Source organism: Filicampus tigris, chromosome 19 (genome assembly GCF_054856515.1).
Source record: "Filicampus tigris isolate MCC_2025a chromosome 19, RoL_Ftig_1.0, whole genome shotgun sequence".
NCBI lineage: Eukaryota > Metazoa > Chordata > Actinopteri > Syngnathiformes > Syngnathidae > Filicampus > Filicampus tigris.
The window spans coordinates 9820445-9836090 of NC_141235.1; the positions used below are offsets into that span (position 1 = coordinate 9820445).

Here is a 15646-nt window from a genome sequence, read left to right on the forward strand (position 1 = left end):
ATTGTGAGCTTTCTGACAGGGTGGACATTTTTTGCAAATGTTAGTATCTTCTGATGCTAATGTTAGCATCTTCTGGATGTGATTCGGTTTGTTAGGTGACTTTCTGTTTTACAATTGTATTTTGAATATCTGAACGTTTTTTACATCAATTGATATTTCACTGTGACAAGGTGGACACCTTCACAACACCCAACTATAAAATAGATAAATAAAATATCATTTTTTTAAAAAGTACAAAGCATCAGTTATTCTGCAATTATAGCTACTGTTTCAGCCTCCACTGAAGAAAGACAAAATACTGGTCGTAATGTCACAAAAAAAAAAAAAAAACATGAAAGGGCTTTTCGTTCCAAATTCCAAAATGTTAAGTATGTTGAAAGAAGAATACTCATGATCAAAATGAATATTCATTTGGTCAAATTACGTGTTGTGGACAGTACAACCAAATAAACATATATTATCTTTATTCAACCGCTTATCACACAGACTGATAAGGTAGATAAGGACATTTTAGCTTTATATTGACCCAAATACTGTCCTGTACCGTCGATTCATTTCGGAGGAGGGGCTTCCGCTCGCATTCCTCGAATTCCATTGGCTCAGGTGGCCTCTCAATGTGCTTTTTTATTGGTCCGTAACTCAAACAGGTAGTTCGACGATTGAGAGCTAGCGTTTTACTTTGGAATGTGGCCGAAACCGCTTCAGTCTGGACCCGTTACTCAATGTTACTACACTACGAGACAACACGAACGAGACCGGGAGTTATAATTCGTCTTTTATTTATTCCTGCAAAACAAAAAACACAGTTGCTCAATTTCCCTGTGAACGGTCACCAAGCGGGAAGGTCGTCGTACACGAACGCCATTTTCCACGGATTTTTTTACTCTTTTTAACGCCTGTGCTGTTTGAGTTTTGCTTCTGTCTGAGCCGGGCTACGATTTGTGACACAAAAACACGGGGAAAATGTCACTAAAGTGTCAGTTTATTGCCACTTTGTTGTGCGTAACAGGTGAGTGCACCCCTTCGCATCTTCATGGTCGTCGACATGTCAGTTTCTTTGTCCCACTCCAAGCCAATGTCCGCTGTTTAAAACCAAAAACGGGACATTTTTTAAATTTGGAATAACAGGTTTTATTTTAAGTAATGTGAAAATAAAAAGTGAAAATTAACGAGGCTAGTACAAGACTAGTGCAAACCCTTCTAACATAGTAGCCCATTAAACATTATTATTATTATTATTATTATTATTATTATTAACTTGTCCTTATATGAAAAGTCACCGTTTCAGAAACACAATCAGAAAATGCATTGAGTAGTGTGACGTCAATGACTAACATAGCTCCAATACAGATATATTGTTTTATTACATTCTGAAGGTTATCTATCTAGCTCTCTATCTCTTGTCATATGTTTGGCTTTCAGGGAAATAAACGTTCTTTCTTATCCCAATTAAAAATAATCCTTGGTATTGTCATACAGTGTTTTGGGTCTCCTACGCCCAAGAATGCGGGAGACCGATGCTGCAGGAGAACAGGATTGTGGGAGGGATGGACGCCTCAGATGGGGCATGGCCATGGCAGGTGTCTGTACAGGTGCGTCCCAGTAGACTAGTCACAGGTGCTACTCTTATACCTGTCTCCCTCCCTCTTATCTGGTGTGTTTCCAAGTGGTGTTAAAGTATCTTGTTTATCAAATTGACCTGAGGAGAGAGGGATCTGCTTGTGACGTTGCGGTGACTCATGGTGTGTGTGTGTGTGTGTGACTGAGTTTTTACAATTTCCTCTTCGGCCTCCAGAAAGATAATGCTCATGTCTGCGGAGGCTCCATTATCACTGAGAATTGGATCCTTTCAGCGGCTCACTGTTTCCCAAAGTAAGAACACACTTACGCGCACACAAACTTGTTTATCCAGGTTTAGGGTCCCTATGCACATATGGAATTTTATTATGTTAAAGTCTGGTAATTGTCTAGAGAAAGAATGAAATTTTGACATTTCAGTCATGTAAACCCGAGGTCTTCAAATGTTATCCGTGGCAATGTGTTGATGTCCCTTTTGGATGAGAAGAGCATTTATTTAATCACAGGGAGTTTATTGATTTATCTCATAACAAGTTTAGCTAATGGACACTGATGTTCACCAGACGACAAGTTAAAGCACCTGTCGATGTACTTGTACAATGTACATGGCTAGAATGTTGTCTTTTGATAAGCAATATACATAAAATGACATCCTTTTGGCTGTGTTCCGAGAGATTTTTCTAATTTAAAATATATTTGCTATATCTATTTAGATGCAGTTCTTGTATTGGATTATGTTGTAAGAGTTACACATAGTGACTATTGAGTGCACATCACTAATCTCCTTTCAGTCCATCCGACGTGAGCTCGTACACCATCTACGCCGGCTGGTACTACCTGAACAATTTCAACCCGCACCAGTCGGCACACCGCGTCAACTACGTGGTGATCCCGTCCGGATATGTGGAGCCTCGCAGCGGTAAGGATGTAGCCCTGGTGCGCCTCTCCAGCCCCCTGACCTGGTCGGATTGGATCCGTCCAATTTGTCTGCCTGCCTCTGGCATGCTTTTTCCGGGCGGCATGCAGTGCTACGTCACTGGCTGGGGGAACATCCGCAATAGTGGTGAGACTCGCTTCACACACACATTTATTTATTTACTTATTTATATATCTCTATGTATGTGTGTATATATATATATATATATAATATATATATATATTTTTTTTTAAGCATTTGCGACAATTTAGTTTACATGTTGTTTGCTAAGGTGCAAGCAAACTCTTAAGTTAAAGAACAAATACGGTAAAGGTACTGACAATTTCAGCTACTACTCCACATTTGTGCTTGAAAACACAAGGACAAGGACCATACTGGTAATTTGAAAAGCGATTGTAAAAGTTCCTCATCTGTCTCTGCCTAGTCCCGCTGCCAGGGGCTGGGCCTCTGCAGGAGGTGCAGGTGCCAATCATCTCGCAGAGTTTGTGTCGTGAGATGTACCAGATGGAGCAGGTGGACATCTTGTATGACATGATCTGTGCTGGCTACCAGGAGGGCGGCAAGGACTCCTGCCAGGTATTGTTGGATCAGCTCTTTCCCATTTACACAAATAGCTACATACACTACAGGCTACAGTGGTACTGTACCTTGAATTACAACTGCCCCAACTTGTAAATATTTTCAGTTCCTGTACAAGCTGCCCATTGGTTGGTATGTATTTATTTGAACTTGTACCCCACCACCCTTTCCCATCAGGGCGACTCCGGAGGGCCCCTGGTCTGCCATATGGGGAACGGGACCTGGGTGCAGGCGGGAGTGGTGAGTTTTGGGCTGGGCTGCGCTGAGGCCAATCAACCAGGTGTGTACGCCAGGCTCACCACCTACTCCAGTTTCATCGGCGACAACATACCAGAGCTAGAACTGTACGGCCGAGCTCATCGGCACCGGCTCGATGGGGCTGCAGCGGCGCTGCTCGGCTGTTTGTCCGCCATGGTGGTCCTGCATTGGCTATAAGTAAGCTTTGACAAATTGATTTTTGGGAAGGTAAAACCAGGTCAAATGAAGGAATTCTCTTTACTTGCTACTCATATGAACATGAAGCAATATGCACCAAGGAATGTAATATAATTTTTATACTTGTAGTAGATGAATGAACTGTGATTTAAAATGTTTTTTTTTTACATTTGTACTTTAAATGACAACTGTGAGCTGAATTAATTTTGTCTTTGTAATAAATGTGAATCAATACTGTGAGCCCCACAGCTTGTGGGCTAAACTAATTTTCAAAGGAACGGTGATCTAAAGTAAAAAAAACCCAACATTTAACCAACAAATGCTCATAGTTTTGATCATTACGTATTTTTCAAATACCTTTTGTTGCTCAGAAGAATAGTAATGCTTTATATCGGAGACAAACAAAGATTGTGTGGTGTTTTTAAAAAAACAAGCACTTTTTTTTAATAGAAAACTTAAATTTTAATCATTTATTAACATTCACAGGCTGACAGTTGATTTTGTGTTTTTAGGTCTAGGAGACGTAAAAATAAACTGCTTAGTAATGCACTTCATAAAATCAAAACTACTTTTAAATTAATTCATTCAGTCAAGAAATCCCTACATTCAAACAAGTGCGGGCCCTCAGTCAGGCGTCAGGTGGAATGGAATCAGTGAGGATCATGGGAGAGCCGAGCTGCAGCTCCTGCTGCAGCGATTCCAGGTCGGCCGGAGTCATTCGATGAACCTCGCTCCAATCGGATAAGAGCGAGGCCGAGAGTGGGGCAGAGTCGTAACTATTGGAGGCAATCAAAAAGTCGCCGTCTTATTAGCATGTGCATAACCTAAATTACAATACTTAAGAAGAAATTAAAGACAAAGTCAACCCCAAAAATTCATTGTAATAATATGTGCTATGCGCCTCCACTGGTCTAAATTTCTGATTTAATATTGCATTTGTGGAGTATGAGTTAAGCAGCAAAATCAACCCGTTTTTAGCCATCTCAGACGGTAACCATTTTGTCACTTTCCGTTTGACTGAAAATGACATCACAACTGCTCAGGTAACGACGAATCACGGCTCACTTGTTTTCTGAAGCTGAGCCATGATTGGTCATTAACTGGGCCCTGAGCAACTGTTGTAATTTTCAGTCGACAGAAAGTGGCAAAATAGCCGCCCCCTGTGATGTACAAAAACAGGTGTATTTTACTGCTTAATTAATATTCCACAAACGCAATATTAATCAGAATGTCGTATTTCGACTAGTGGGGCTGCATAGAGCATATGGCTTGACTCCCCCTTTCAGACTATGACGTTAAAATGCACGATAACCTCTACAGGTGAACATGGAATTCTACAGGACATTCTCAGAGAGAAATTGCATTTTTCGGTTTCTCTTGCAATTTTACCCGAAAGCCCAATATCCTCAACATTTAGTGAGTAGTGCTCAGCAAGGGCTCACCTGTCTCGGTCGCAGTGTTGCAGCTCGGTGAGCGACTGCGTGAGAAGATCGTCCAGGTCAAATCCCACGCCATAGCCTGCCCCGCTGCCTTTCGGGGTGACAGAGAACACCGGGGGCAACACATCCTCAACCTGCGATGGGAGAACACAAGGTTGATATTATGAGCTGCTCCCACCACCCCAATGAAGCCTTCTACATGGGACTTATACTTAATCGGCCTCAACATTAGGTACACCTGTACAAGACCTCACCAACTGTCAGAACTTGTAAAAAAGCACAAGATCTCAACCCATCCCACCTACCACCCGGGACTGAGACGCACCTGAGACTTAGAGAGCTGTAGTGTTACTGTGTGAATGTCAGGGGCGATGGAGGGGCCCTGCTCTCCTGTATCTGTGAACCCCAAAGTGGGATGAGCCCCTAAAGCCACACATATGGGGTTTGCAGCCTGTGGCCCCAATTTGTCCCCACCGGAAGAACACAGCTTCTCCACGGGCCCGGCGTTAGCAGCCGAGGGCGTGACGTGATGGTTGAGGTGATTGTGGCCTCTGACTTCCCCGTTGGCTTCGCTGGTGCTTAGTGTGGTCGGGCCTTTAGTCAAAAAAGTCTCCAGTGGGAGCAGCTGCGTCTGAGAGTCAGCTAAGGCTTGACTTTGCGTCGGGAGAAAGTTCTGCTGTGGCGATGTCCTGTGCGATTTTGCATGTTGTGACGGCCCGGTCTCTAATTGCTGTCCGCTCCAATTACCGAAGCAGTTGAACCCGCTCGGGCCGCCGCTCTCGTCGTGAGGTTTGAGCGTGTTGTTCTTAACAAAGCCTCCGGAGACGGCCATCAGGTCCACGCAGCTGCTTACAGCAAGGACAATATCTGCTGGTTTCTTCTGGCTCATTGAAAAGAATAATTGCTGGTTTTTGCCAGGAGGCTGGAGCAAACCGGACTGACTGGCTCGGACTTGAGAGATTAGCTGCTCGTGAGATGGAAACTTTTTTGCTTCCTTTTCAAGTTTGTTGTTGGGTGATCCTTGAGCGTTGTCGCCCGCAACATTCACATTAAAGTCTTTAGTCTTCCCTCCCTCACTATTAGACGTGTGGGATTTATCATTGCGGCTGTCCATCATCTTTGTCCAGCGCTGCAAGAGGCTCTTATCGTTGTCGCTCAGCAGGACCCCGCACAGCGAGTCCCCGCGCCTTCCCTCCCGTCTCTCCTTCTCCTTCAGTTTCTTCTCCCTCTCTCTGGCTCTTTCCTGCCTCTTCCTCCTCTTCTCCTCACGCTCTCGCTGGCGCTCCTGAGCAGTGACGGGGCGTCGCGACTCTGGATTGGAAACAACTGACAAGGTCCCTCCTCCTCCATTGGCCACCTCTGTCCCCAGTACTGCAACACCTCCATCTGCAATGGAAAGTAGGAAAATTGAATTAGAACACGCGTGACCAAGATCCAAGCCGGCGGCCATTTGTAGCCTGATACAAATTCTAAATCTGATCAAATTAAACTCAGCCTGCACAAAGACAAAAAGTCAAAATGTAGAAAGAATATTTGTTTCAAAATAAAAATGTAACAAAAGTTGGTTACAAGACATCACTTTGTGGCCACACAAACACTTTCGAAGAAAGCAGAAAAACAAAAAACATACCACCCCTGGCTTTATTTCGGAATAGAGCTGCTTTGAGAGCTGCTTTGGTGTCTTCCGATATGGCCCCATCTTTCCTGGGCCCCTCTGAGGCACCTTGGGGAGGCTTCTGGTTCGTTGCTAGGGACTGTGAGAGGCTGTGGGACAGTGACAGAGCTTGGGCAGCTGACAGCGAGAGAGAAGGCACAGTACTGGCTAAAGGTGTCATGGAGGAAGAAGGCTGGTTCTGGTTCTGGTTCCGGTTCCGGTTGGGCAGAGGCCGCCTTTCCTGTCCTTCATTGTCCCGCATCGGTACGACATCGTGACTTGACACGGGTGTGGTCAAATCGATGGTCTCCGGCTGGCCGCTGTCTGAGTTGGCGCTGGGCATGTCCACGTCAACCGGGCTGCTTTCGCTTTTTGTGAGGCACGGTAAATGGACAGCGTCTTTATGACACGTGTCCATTTGATTTGTGAACGTCCGGTTGCCCTCGGCTGGTCCTCGCTGCTGCGTTGACTCCGTCTCTCTGGTTTGTGAGGATTTCTGGTTGTGTTTGCCGGGAACCCGCGTGGACTCGCTCAGGCTGGTCGAGGAAACCTGAGCGACACACTGATTGCTTTGCGTCGCGGCTCCTCCTCCGCCGCCCCCATTCGCCCTCACCAAGGGCCTAAACTGAAGCCTCTGACGTGAGCCTTGCTTGTTCCTATGGAAGTCCTGGATCTCCATGAGAATTTCCTCTTTGATCTGCTCCTTGCTCACGGGAAGCTTGTCAAATTCAAAATCGAACGCCGGCACGCAGATAGGCTCGTCGTCGGGATCGTGGTACTTGGCCAGGTACGGATGTTCCAGTGCCTGAGTCACACTGATTCGCTCACGTGGGTCAAAGCGGAGCATGGACGCAAGAAGGTCCAAAGTCCCCGGCTCAGCTTGGGGGTACAGTTTGGCTAAGGGCACAGCAGATTGGGACGGAAGACTCTGAACGTACGAGCGCACCCTGTCGGCTCTAATCGCACCAATTAGCCCCTTGGGAGGGGTGCCCAACACGGACAAAATAAGCTGGAGCTGGTGGACGTAGTGCTTGCCGGGAAAAAGCTGCTTTCGCCCCAACATTTCGGCAAAGATGCAGCCCACGGACCACATGTCAATGGCCAAAGTGTAGTGATTCAAGGACAGGAGCAGCTCGGGAGCTCGATACCATCGGGTCGCCACGTATTCCGTCATGAAGGAGTGCGATTCCTCGGGGTGGGAGCTCAGACCCCTGGCCATGCCGAAGTCGCCGATTTTTAGCTCGCAGTTCTCGTTCACCAGCAAGTTGGAGGGCTTGAGGTCCCGGTGGATGACGTTGGCAGAGTGCACGTACTTAAGGCCACGGAGGAGCTGGTACAGGAAGTAGCGAGTGTGCTCCGGGGTGAGCGCTTGGGCCGAGTGGATGATCTGGTGCAAGTCGCTCTCCATGAGGTCCAGCACCACATACCTGCAAACAGTAATAGGAAGAAGAGAAAGTGAACCAGAGCCATTTAATCCAATGCTAGAAAGTAAAAAATAGTTGCAAATTTAAAGTAGTGGGAAGTAACAAAGTACTTTGTTACTGTATTGATTTGAGATCTTGGAGGTCTTAAAAGGCGGAAAAAAATGAAAGCATCGGCATGGACAAACACGAACCAAGTAACTGACATAACAGGGTAAGGTACATTTTCAGTTGTCATCAGTAGCTAATTTAGCTTTTTTTTTTTATTAGTTGGCTCACAACATTAGCAAAGCTATGGGAACCCATTTTCATAGCATAAAAGTACAAGCTAATGCTAGCTATATATTTTTTTACCTTTAGTACAAGCACTATAAGTTAAGTTTCGCTATGCCAAGTTACGAAAACTGGTATTTTATATAATTAAGATTAAACATTTAATTTTTACATTTGTATTTAAGTATATTTCAAAGCATTTTTTTTTTCTTTGGGTAGAGGAGTTAAATCGATACAACAAAAGAATGGGCCTTCTGTAGATTCACCTCCTGAAATGTTTTTTTACTTCCTCTCGAGTAATATTTGTACTTTAGTAAAGCGTGTGAGTACTTTTGCCACCTTTGCTAATTTTCCTCCTCATGCATTTGTCAGAATAAGCACAGTACATACACCGACTTGAAGGCTGAGTGAGGAAGGTTAGGCTGCAGGATGTCTTTGATGGCGATGATGTTGTCATGTTTGAAGTGCTTGAGAATTTTCAGTTCCCTCAAGGTGCGCTTGGCGTTTGTCACCACTTCGAAGGCATTGGAGATCTTCTTTATCGCCACCTGCTGGCCTGAGGTACATCAAGCACATGACAGTGTAAGTACATTATTGCACAACTTGTCTGACAGCTTGTAAAGTTCAATCCTTCGCTGATTTTTAATTCGTGTATTTTTACAGTATACACGCAAATATGAATTTGGAGTTTCACGCATTCAGTGTACGACCACATCGGGCTGCAACAAACTGCTGGATGTAGATGCACCAGAACAAAAGGCAGAGAAGGTACCCTACTAAGCTCAAGTAATAGTCATTGTTCCCACAGGTCAGAGAGAACATATGCTAGTGATTTATTTTGTACTGTATGGTTTGGTTGAACATTTTAATGTTTAAATATACAAAGATTAATTCTTTTGGTTTATGTGCCAATTTTACAGTAAATTTCCACTGCGAGTGACAAACAGCTTATAGCAAGCATGCTTCGCCTGTCATTTGTAGAACTGTAAGTAAGTACAGACATAAGGAAAACTTTTAAAGTGGGTTGTAATAAGTTTACGGTGTGTGTAAGAGGGGAACTTTTTTTTGTTCCTTATTTATTTTTTTATATGGTCTTTACCACATTTAAAAACATACCACAGGTGGTAATGGAACCTATCAACCTGCAATAAGTGGGGCGTACAGCACATGCAAAATATGTTGATCTCAAGTCAAATCAGCCATACCATTATCTCGTCTCCTGGCAGATGACACGACGCCATAGGCACCAGTGCCGATGGTTTCAATGACATCGTACTCCTCGCCCACATCAAACTTCACATCCAACGAGTGCTTTTTCAGCAAAGCCAAGTTTTTGGCAGTTGTGCTGGTGTCTGTGCTGCCGCTCATCGACTTGACCGCATGCTGGTTCTCGTCGCCTTTTCCGGCCGTCATTCTTTCAGGCGCCACGGCCACAGGTTGACAGTTTTGACCATCCCCATGCTCTTCAGATGACATTCTCTGTGGAAATGAGAGAGACACATTGTGATCAAAGGTAAAACACAGATTAATGGGTCTTTTAATTTAATTGTTGCTGTGGGCAGAGACTCCTTATTTCACACCAAGTACATTTATGAGTAAATTGAGGTTACAGTAGATCATTATTTCAGGCTATATACTTTGTGACATTTAGGTTAGGTGGTGTGCAGTGAGATGTTTCTAAATGTAAAACGTGCCCCTGGGCCCTCCTTAGCCCATTCAATAACAAACTATGCAACTTTGCTCAGTTAAATGACCGACTGCCCACGCTGATGTAATAATCGGGTATACATTGACAGCAGTGAGTGACGCACCTTCACATACAACACGCTCTCTCAACTGAGATTCCCGTACAAGCATTTGAAGTAAAATTGTAATGCTTAGCAACAAGCCAAAGACTGCATCGTCCTACAGTACAGTATCTCCCCATCTCTCATGGCAGGGGCGTAGCCTTGTCAGCGTCAAATAATGTACGTCACTGTCATTTTTTACCAAATATAACCAACCGTGGAGGTGTGTTTCAGCGTGACGGAACGGTCGTTCACCTTGTGACCCAAACGTCCGTTAAATGAGCCTCTTTAATCCCTCGGCAACATGTCAGCGTCTTGTTTTTGTCTGCCGTTTCCTTGTCTTTGTCTTCTTCTTCTGTGTCTTTTCACGGCGGTCGCCAGCCATCAAGTTGCGCGACCGCCATCTGTTGGACAAAAATACACTCGTGGGCTTGAAGTGTTCGCTTTCGCCCCGTTTTGCGACACGGGCGATTTTAACCACAACAGTCCAGCCTAATTTGTCATCGCTTCGATGTTGGTGCAGCCAATCGTTTAAAACATAGAGGAATTATTTTTCGAAGAATAGCATTAAGTCGAAGACAGAAGTTGTGCGTGTCCTGGAGGTCTCATAACGGAAAAATACCCCACGTGGCATTATGATTGGACTGTGAATAGCCAATCCATGGTATGTGATGTCACGCTGCACTCTCCAATAGGAATTGAGAAGGCGGTTATAACCGCATCTTTTACGATGGATTTTCTTATTTTACAATTCAATTATTAACAACAACAACAATGAAACTGTATTAGCAAACAATTGAATAATTAGACTCTCAACTTTGGTTGTGGTAAAACGCAATGACAAAGTATAAGTAGCTAGATAATTAAATGTCCAATGGCAGCACTAAACACACCAAAGAAAATTGTTGCCACTCCGATGCATTTATTTCACAGTTGAACCGTATTTGACACTTAAAATTTGACACCTAGTGGTGAAAACTGCACACAGCACTGCATTTTTGAGTAATCATTTGAAAGATCTAAAAATTAAAAACCCCAAATGACTTTTGTTTAATTTATTCTTATGCTTAGAGTTTAATGAACCGGTTGCTCCATGTAAACTATTACTGTATTCCCCGTTTCAATTTACCTTGTAGTTGCAGTAATGAGGTGAATTTACTGAACTTGAAATGTATTTACACTTGAGTGTGGACATAACTGGTAACTCACTAAATAAACAGAATTACGCCATGTTGTCCCCTGGTCTGGTCCACAATCTGGCAAAGTTGCAAACCAATGAAAAGGAGGGGCTCCAACCCCAGACCCAATCAACAAGCGAAAGGGCGGGGCTAGAACCCCACGATCCAATAACAAGCAAACTGGCTGGACGCACACTTCCCAGCCCACGTTTGCAGCACTAAATTGTCTTCCTCGCTGGTGAAGGTGTGGACGTCATTTTTGCGTGGATTTAGACATGGCAGCAGCAGAAGGCATGCCCAAGTGGGAGAGGACAGTGCGCGTGCTTTTGTGCGTCTTTGGTTTGATTTTGTCAGTTTACGCGCTTCACGTGGAATTGTCCCGCGAGCACGACCCCGATTACAGAGCGATGTGCGACCTGGGAGAGTCTGTCAGCTGCTCCAAAGTTTTCACATCCAGGTGTTGTTTGTTGTTTTTATTGCACTTTATCTCGCATTAAAAGAATGCACCCACGGTGATGCTTTGTTGGAGGTTTAACTCGGTGGCCGGAATCCGCCCCCAACCTTCAGTGCCACGTTTTACAGCCCTCACTCATGAGGACTTCTACCCTAAATTCAAATAATTCGTGGTAATCCCGTGTCACCCACCACCTAAATTCCTTGACTAGTATCAGCAAGATTTTTTTGAGGGTGCAATCAAGTCCGATGTAATTTTAACATTAGGCGACAAAGCATTGAAGTCCGTTGACCCCGAATTGTGTCATACCCTTAAATTGGAAAAAGCTTGTTTGATAGATGTGAATTTTCTTTAACTGTAAAACGTAAGTCTGTCATATTCTGAATTTTAAATGTGTGAAGCACTAGGCGAGTCCTCGTTGTGAAAAGTGCTGCCATTGTTTTTAATGCGTTGGAGTCATTGTACGATTATTACGTTAGCTTCAGGCAACGTCTTAATCACAATTTTCAAAACTCAAAGGAACACTTTCTGTCATCTGTTAAGCGTCTTTATGACTTGACAGCAGGCCACGATAAATATGATCTGTGAAAACAAGCTGCCAGCTCTGGCCCCATCTTCGGATTCTTCGGACTGTATTAACAAATATGACAAAAGTGATTTTTTTTTTTCTGTGTCGCCTCTCATCTAAGCAGGCTTCGTCACTTCTTGCGCAGGATGAATCCTTCAAAGTTTCTCAGACTAAAAAAACGTACAGAAGGATCTATCTTGAACCTGGTAACACCATGACACAGAGGCTGGTCCACTTAATTTTTTCAAGTGAATGGAATATTAACAAGGATGATTGCACCCAAATGACTGCTGTTGACCGGCATAGGTCTCTCGTCAGTGCATCTTAACAGCTGTCGTTTTGCATCCCAAAAAGAGTGAACTGATGAAACCTGCCCAGATGGGAGGTGAAACATTGTTTGAGACAACCGATCGATTCGATTACATGAAAATGAAATGATCTGGTGAATGAGAATGTTTACGGCCATATTTTGATCTTTTATATATATACAATTTAATCTCTTCTATGCTGCGCGTTGGTTTTGTTCATTGCTGCTGTGACAATTTAGTTTGCTTCACAGGATAAATATAGTTTCTAGCTACCTATCTATCTACCTAGCTATCAATCTACCTTGTTAACTGGATAGGTATTGTTATCCAGCCGCCCTAAGATAGCTACATGTTCTTTATCTAGTTACTTCTCTCTCCATCCTCCTGTGTAGCTATCTTTAACGTTCTCTAGCAATTTATTCATTTTTATACAGTCTTTTTTTTTTCAGTTTGCAGTGTTTTGTATACTGTATTTATATGTATTCATTCCGTTTTTTTGTGTTTTTTTTTTACAGATGGGGACGTGGTTTTGGCTTGGTTCAGTTCTTTGTTACCCAAGATAGCCCTCTGAACCAGCCCAACAGTGTTCTTGGAATCATATTTTACACTCTGCAGCTTGGTCTGGGTTAGTTTGCCTTCTCCAAATAACAGAGTATGGATACTGTTTGTGGTTGTAAGTAGTAACAACAACAACAAAACCGGAATGTTGGTCTGCATTCCAGCTGAACTCACTGTACAGTAGTTTGTATGGAAGTCAATGTTATACCCTCCAAATATTTTTTTTGATATTTTTAGTCTTTTGCTTTGTGCTGTAGTTGTAAAAGGGACAAACTGTAATTTATCGCCTTGGTAGAGCAACTGCACTGTGATAAAGAGATACTGTATCATGTGGTGTCCTGCTATGCATGTCGAGTTTAATCAAATTATTGCAGCTATAGACCTTAGAGTATAGATTTTTAAACCTTTGTCAAAGTTTAACAAGTGTATCAAATTATTTTGATTGAATTTGAAAAATGCATGTTTATTCTTGTAATATTACTTCATTTATTCTTGAAAATCTGCCTTTCTTCTGGAAAAATAGACTATATCCCCCCCAAGCCCCCCAAAAAATGATCTTGAAAAAGTAGGACTGTATTCCTATCATAATACAACTCTTGATCTTTAAAAATATGACTTCATTTTTTATCTATTGATTAAGAGAGAGAGAAATATATGACAGAATTTATTTTAGACGGTTTTCTCCAAATAGTCTCACTTAGTCGTGTTTGTTTTTGTCACAGGTCTTTCCCTGTCCAAAAAGGCCGCTCTGTTCTTGGTGTTCGCCTCCTGGGTATCGGTGGCTGGCTCGCTCTACCTTGCCTCTATTCTGGCTTTTGTCCTGGGTGATTTCTGCATGGTGTGTGTGTCAACGTACATCGTCAACTTTGCCTTGCTCTACACCAACCTTAAGCGAAGGAGCGCCATTGAAGGGAAGAAGGAGAAGGCAGGATAATAATCATTCCAAAAAACAAACACAAAAAGTTACATTCAACACATTTCTCTCTCTCTCCTGGCCCAAAGTAACATATCCAGTGTTACTGCCTTGTTTACTCCTGCTGAGACTTTTTACAGAAAACTGGATTCATCTCACTTTTTAATTTTTTCTTCATTTTTTTCATTTTTTCTTTATTTTTTTTAAACACGTTTGTTGCCTGTCCTCATGCAGTTCACAGTATAGTATTGAATAATAAAGTTGACAGATTTTACTGTGTTTTATGGGAATTAATCATAGAACTAATCTTAACCACAGCAGATGAATCAAAGTGAAAATTACACTAAAACAACACCTATTCACATTTTTATTGTGGAACCTACCCAGTAGCTGCTAAAAACTCGCCTTTTTGCATAATTTGTGCACTTTTTGAATGGACCCAAAATGCCACAAGATGGCGTCAAATCCCTGACGGTAGTATTAGTATGAAGGCTGTATAATATGCACAGTATTTGTATACAAGTGGCAATTGAACCAACCGATGACCTCAAAACCAAATACCAGATGAATAAAAACTTCATTCACAGGGGAAATTCACTCACCAGTTATGATTTGTTTTCAGCATAGTGTTACACATATACTAAATACACATGCCGTGTATATAGTATGTGTGATCCTACTGTTAAAACCGTCCCCTAGAGGGCACCCGTATACTCTTAAGTACAGTATTTTGTGGCCCGTGTTGGAAATAACTTTGAAATCCAGTGAGTACGGTACAAGATGTGCTGCTAATCCACACGCATTGAAATTGATGCAGTTTCAATAATTATGAGGGACGTTACACAGATTTATTACCTGAATGTACCCAGACATGGTTTTGTGAGTGTCTGCACCCATTGACAATTCTACAAAGCCTTAAAATAAGTCTTTTGTTTTGTTTTGTATGATGTTTCATGTGTTTTTAAATCAATAATGCCTTTAGTATTTCTGTTTTTTTTGAAAACAGGACCAAATATAAAGTGAATGGTCATTTAAAAAAATGTTGGTGCCTGAAATTACCTCCAATTCTGATATGGTAGGGAACTTTTTCTCATATTGAGGCTATTTCAGTTTTACCTCAAAGGGCCATCCTGAAAGTATGAAACATTATTTGATCTAAGCAAAGAAATAAAAAATGAATACATTTTATGCTATGAGCATTTGTGTGTTGAATGTTTTTGGGCCTCTGCTTTGTATTTGTTACCAGAATTGCTTGGCGGGTTGGATCAAATGCTCTCATGGGTCCATAGCTTCCATACTACTGTGTGAAACAATGCAAATACCCCCCAATGACAGTCTGACATTCTTAAGCACACCTTGACTTGGTGGAAAAAGGAACTTGGAGTGGTCTGTCTGCATTTTCTTGTAAAACCAGTTCAAGCCATAGTAAAATATATTCACAGGTAATTTCAAGTATTCCGTTGGTATTTATTGTATTTTTAGTGCAAACAGAGGCCAGTGATCCGTTCAGTTAGCTAGCTATGCTTAAATCCTGAAACTACATAATCCGCACTGGTATTTTGAG

At 42.7% G+C, this 15646-nt stretch overlaps 3 protein-coding genes across 5 annotated transcripts; 2 read left to right on the top strand and 1 right to left on the bottom strand.

Moving 5' to 3' along the window:
* Window positions 1-634: 634 nt before the first annotated feature.
* LOC147129397 (serine protease 27) lies at window positions 635-3769 on the top strand. The gene is made up of 6 exons (XM_086016238.1): window positions 635-1009; window positions 1480-1592; window positions 1796-1872; window positions 2370-2641; window positions 2940-3091; window positions 3272-3769. The coding sequence occupies exons 1-6, from the start codon at window positions 964-966 to the stop codon at window positions 3527-3529; spliced, it is 918 nt and encodes a 305-aa protein (XP_085872364.1). The 5' UTR covers window positions 635-963; the 3' UTR covers window positions 3530-3769.
* A 203-nt stretch (window positions 3770-3972) lies between these two features.
* mapk7 (mitogen-activated protein kinase 7) lies at window positions 3973-11347 on the bottom strand. Of its 3 annotated transcripts, XM_086016203.1 has the most exons (8): window positions 11233-11347; window positions 10359-10507; window positions 9522-9795; window positions 8707-8872; window positions 6599-8049; window positions 5294-6354; window positions 4972-5102; window positions 3973-4305 (listed from the first exon to the last, which is right to left on the bottom strand). In XM_086016203.1, the coding sequence occupies exons 3-8, from the start codon at window positions 9790-9792 to the stop codon at window positions 4158-4160; spliced, it is 3228 nt and encodes a 1075-aa protein (XP_085872329.1). In that variant the 5' UTR covers window positions 9793-9795; window positions 10359-10507; window positions 11233-11347; the 3' UTR covers window positions 3973-4157. The 3 variants fall into 3 exon arrangements, with proteins under 3 accessions (XP_085872329.1, XP_085872328.1, XP_085872330.1); XM_086016202.1 differs by lacking the exon at window positions 11233-11347 and having other exon boundaries at window positions 10359-10716; XM_086016204.1 differs by lacking the exon at window positions 11233-11347 and having other exon boundaries at window positions 10320-10716.
* A 127-nt stretch (window positions 11348-11474) lies between these two features.
* vkorc1 (vitamin K epoxide reductase complex, subunit 1) lies at window positions 11475-15270 on the top strand. The gene is made up of 3 exons (XM_086016245.1): window positions 11475-11738; window positions 13127-13236; window positions 13892-15270. The coding sequence occupies exons 1-3, from the start codon at window positions 11557-11559 to the stop codon at window positions 14101-14103; spliced, it is 504 nt and encodes a 167-aa protein (XP_085872371.1). The 5' UTR covers window positions 11475-11556; the 3' UTR covers window positions 14104-15270.
* Window positions 15271-15646: the final 376 nt, after the last annotated feature.